This window comes from Neofelis nebulosa, chromosome X (genome assembly GCF_028018385.1).
Source record: "Neofelis nebulosa isolate mNeoNeb1 chromosome X, mNeoNeb1.pri, whole genome shotgun sequence".
Classification (NCBI taxonomy): Eukaryota; Metazoa; Chordata; class Mammalia; order Carnivora; family Felidae; genus Neofelis; species Neofelis nebulosa.
The window spans coordinates 104,114,581-104,118,709 of record NC_080800.1 but is presented as its reverse complement, the minus strand read 5'-3'; the positions used below and the strand labels follow the sequence as shown (position 1 = coordinate 104,118,709).

Here is a 4,129-nt window from a genome sequence, read left to right as displayed (position 1 = left end):
ATATGAGGTAAATATATATGTGTTTATCTTTATATATGAGGTAAATATATACACTTATATAAATGAGGTAAATATACATATTTTTAATATGAGGTAAATATATATAGCGGATAGTGCAAACTGTTTACGGTAACTGAAGAGGAGCTGAGAGAGAAGTGGCTGCAATACGAACCTAAGTACGCAGGGCCCCCCTGTAGCTACCAAACACTCACATTCCCTCACTAAATTCAATCGCAGCCAAGCGTCTCTCGGGATTGCAGCAAGTGCACATTCGTTTCTTCGTGCAGACAATTGTCTCGGCTCCTTCTAGCCTCGTGGTGGCCTATATTTTAGATTTCAAATTTTATTTAAGTAAGGATTTTAAGAAGGCCGGTTGGCTGCTGCTCTGAGAGCGGTGAAGTATCCGGTGTCATTTAGTGGAGGTCCGGACAGGCGCACCGGACAGCTTGGGGATCTTGGAGCGCAGGTCCCCAGTACAGCCCCGGCCCCACGGGTCCATCCTCCTCCCCCGCACCGAGAGCGGTCCCTCCCACTGTGCCTGCTTGCTCCTCGCCCACGCCTCCCGCTGCCTCCGCCCCCTCACAAGGGGCCCCCCTGCGTGGTCCCAGCCGGCGCTCGCTTCGCCGCCGCCCCGCCAGCCGCACTTCCCGCCCTCGCCTAGATCCACGCCTCAGTTGCCTCACTAGGACGGCGCTCCGCTCCCGTGGGTCCGCGCTCCTCGCCTCCTTTCCCGCCCTCGCGTTCTGGACTCGGTAGGCTCCACGCCCTGCGATCGCACCCGCCTCTTGGCCCCTGAGAGCACGCGCTCCCCGCTGACGCGGAGGCGCCGCTGTCCCCGCCGCCGCCACGGCCAACACGGGTCCCTCGCGCCGCGGCCGCCGCGGCCGCCGCCGCCGCCGCCGCCGCGCCGCCGATGCCACTGCCACCGCCGCCGATGCCACTGCCGCCGCCGATGCCACTGCCGCCGCCGCCGCCGCCGCCGCCGCCGCCGCCGCGGCCACTCGCCCGCCGCCCACCATGGCCCCGCAGCAAACAGGTAGCAGGAAGCGGAAAGCGCCCGCCGAGAGCTCGTCGTCTCAGGGCTCGGCGGCGGACGCAGAGGGGCCGCTGCTGCCTAAGAAGCAGAAGCGGCCGGCGACGCGGCGCTCGCTGGTGCACTACCTCAAGGACCGCGAGGTGGGCGCTCTGGGCGGCGCCTGGCTGTCGGGCTCGAAGGGCGAATTGCCCGGCTACGCGGTGCAGAAGCTGCCCGAACTCTTGAGGGAGCGCGAGCTGGCCCTGGGCACCCTCAACAAGGTGTTCGCGTCGCAGTGGCTGAACGCCAGGCAGGTCGTGTGCGGCACCAAATGTAACACCCTCTTCGTGGTGGACGTGCACTCGGGGCAAATCACGCGCATCCCCCTGATGCGGGACCGGGGGCCCTGGCTGGCCCGGGCCCAGCCGAGCTGCGGCATCCACGCCATCGAGCTGAGTCCCTCCAAGACGCTTCTGGCCACCGGGGGAGAGAATCCCAACAGCCTGGCCGTCTACCAGCTGCCCACCCTGGACCCCGTGTGCCTGGGCGACCGCCACGGCCATAAGGACTGGATCTTCACCATCGCCTGGATGAGCGATACAGTGGTTGTGAGCGGCTCCCGCGACGGCACTGTGGCTCTGTGGCAGATGGACCCCGACATGTTCAATGGCAGCATCTCCTGGCAGAATGACGCGGGGCTTCCTGTGTACACCCACATCCGTCCGAGGGACATGGAGACCATCCCCAGGTCCAGCACCAGCCCCACTAACCACAAGGTGCGGGCCTTGGCCTTCAGCGGCAAGAACCAGGAGCTGGGAGCCGTCTCCCTGGACGGCTACTTCCACCTGTGGAAAGCCCGGAGCACTCTGTCTAGGCTGCTGTCCATCAGGCTCCCCTACTGCCGTGACAACGTGTGCCTGACCTACTGCGAAGAGTTGTCCCTGTACGCGGTGGGCTCTCAGTCCCATGTCTCCTTCCTAGATCCGCGCCAGGGTCACCAAAACATCAGACCCCTGTGCTCCCGAGACGGCGGCATGGGTGTGCGCTCGCTGAGTTTCTACCAATACATCATCACCGTGGGCACGGGCCATGGCTCCCTGCTCTTTTATGACATCCGTGCCCAGAAGTTCCTGGAGGAGAGGGCGTCGGGCAGCCCAGACTCCTGTCCTGGGCCCTCAGGAAGGAAGCTCAAGCTCACCTGTGGCAGAGGCTGGCTCAACCACGATGACCTGTGGGTGAACTACTTTGGTCGTATAGATGATTTCCCCAACGCGCTCTACACCCACTGCTACAACTGGCCTGAGATGAAGCTCTTCGTGGCTGGAGGGCCTCTCCCTTCAGGCCTCCACGGGAACTACGCAGGCCTCTGGAGCTAAAGATGGCCAATGTATTCTCAAAGTGCCCAGATTTACTTTCCAGTCCCCTCTCACTTTCTTTTTCACGCTGTGTTTTGTGCTTTTTAACTCAGTGTGGCATTTGTCTTCCAGGTTGAAAGTGCCAAATTTGCCTGTCCTTAGTGTATGAGAGAGAGAGAGAGGTGTCCTTCAGGCAATCAAAACTTGGCTTTAATACCCTTTTACACCTTTGCAAACCATCTTTTTGAATTCACATTACAAAGAGTTTTGGCTAAGTCTTAGTTGTCTTTTTTGAGTTACATATTCTCTTTTTTTTTTAATGTTTATTTTTGACAGAGAGAGAGAGACAGAGCATGAGCGGGGGAGGGGCAGAGAGAGAGAGGGAGACACAATGTGAAGCAGGGTCCAGGCTCTGAGCTGTCAGCACAGAGCCGGATGCTGGGCTCCAACTCACAGTCCGTGAGATCATGACATGAGCCGAAGTCGGACGCTCAACCGACTGAGCCACCCAGGTGCCCCAACATATTCTCTCTTTTTAATGCTATGCAGTCATGGTTTGAGTTCTGTGTATTTTCCTTTTCTTTGTTTTCCATTGTCAGTATTGCAACTATACTGTGTTTAGTTATTTTTCATTGCAGATAGATGGTATATTAAGAACATGCTTAAAAACAGGGTTTCTAATCTGTTCTGGAAAGTTAGCCATCGTTTTATAAAGCATTGTTGCAATTGGAAAATATATTCCAAATTCTACATTATCAACTTTGGAAACATTCCATTTGCAAATTGTAATCGTAGGTGTTTATACTTTCTAAGTTGTTGTTGCTAAACATACTTTTTAGAAAATTTTTCTCCTTAAAAAAAAAAAAAGTTGTCATAGAATCTTGTCTTTTTACCAAAATCTCAGTTTGTCATAACACTTTAAGAATGCAAGGGTTTTATTGGTTGAATGTTCAGAATTACTCTGAAAACCCAATTGATCTTTTTCTCCTTCAATCCTTATTTAATTTTTAATGACCTGCTGTTAAATAAATAAACAAATGTGTATTTTTTCACTTCTTGCCTTAGTACTATCAAAATTTGTGAATTTATTTGAATGCTTGTTGTTTAAAGAACTTGCACAGAGTTGAAGTGCCACCATTCAACGCAGGGATTCTAAGTATAAAAATGTAGAATGTATGGCAGGTTGGGGAGAGTGTATACCAATCCAAGATATAGACTGGATATTTTTGCTGTTGCTGTTTTTAATACCAAATATTATATTTCATTATATTTTAAATTTTCTAATTCTGCTGAATAGTTAACACAAGAAAAACTGTAAAGGACAAAAAAATGATCCCAGTCCCTGCTCCTTCTGAAAAAGATGCTTAAGTTTAAAGTCCAGATTAGTAAGATTTTATTTTGTGAATTTCAAAGATTCTTATCTAAAGTAGAAGAAATATATTATTAAAAAGTAGTGATGTTATAGCCCTCAATGTAATAATATACTGCTACCAAGGACACAGGAAGTTTGTTTCAAGAAGATGGTCTGGAGATTAAAGTAAATGGGATTTGGTTGAAGAAAATTCCTTTGGGATCAGATATAAATGATATTATGTTAAGAAAAATAGTTTGTATTTTTCCATATATGAGAAACTTCCTCAAAACTGGCCAGGTTGTGCTGACCTTGGATTAGTTTTGTGGCATGTCTGTTTTTTCTTAAATGTTTTGGCACTCAGATGCTGCCTTGGTGTCCGTTCACTACATGCTGTTCAGTTGCAAA

The 4,129-nt window shown here is 51.3% G+C and overlaps 1 protein-coding gene across 1 annotated transcript; it reads left to right on the top strand.

Moving 5' to 3' along the window:
- Window positions 1-950: 950 nt before the first annotated feature.
- LOC131502476 (DDB1- and CUL4-associated factor 12-like protein 2) lies at window positions 951-3,813 on the top strand. The gene has a single exon (XM_058713251.1). It carries the CDS (start codon window positions 1,018-1,020, stop codon window positions 2,389-2,391), a length of 1,374 nt encoding a protein of 457 aa, XP_058569234.1. The 5' UTR covers window positions 951-1,017; the 3' UTR covers window positions 2,392-3,813.
- The last annotated feature ends 316 nt before the right edge of the window (window positions 3,814-4,129 follow it).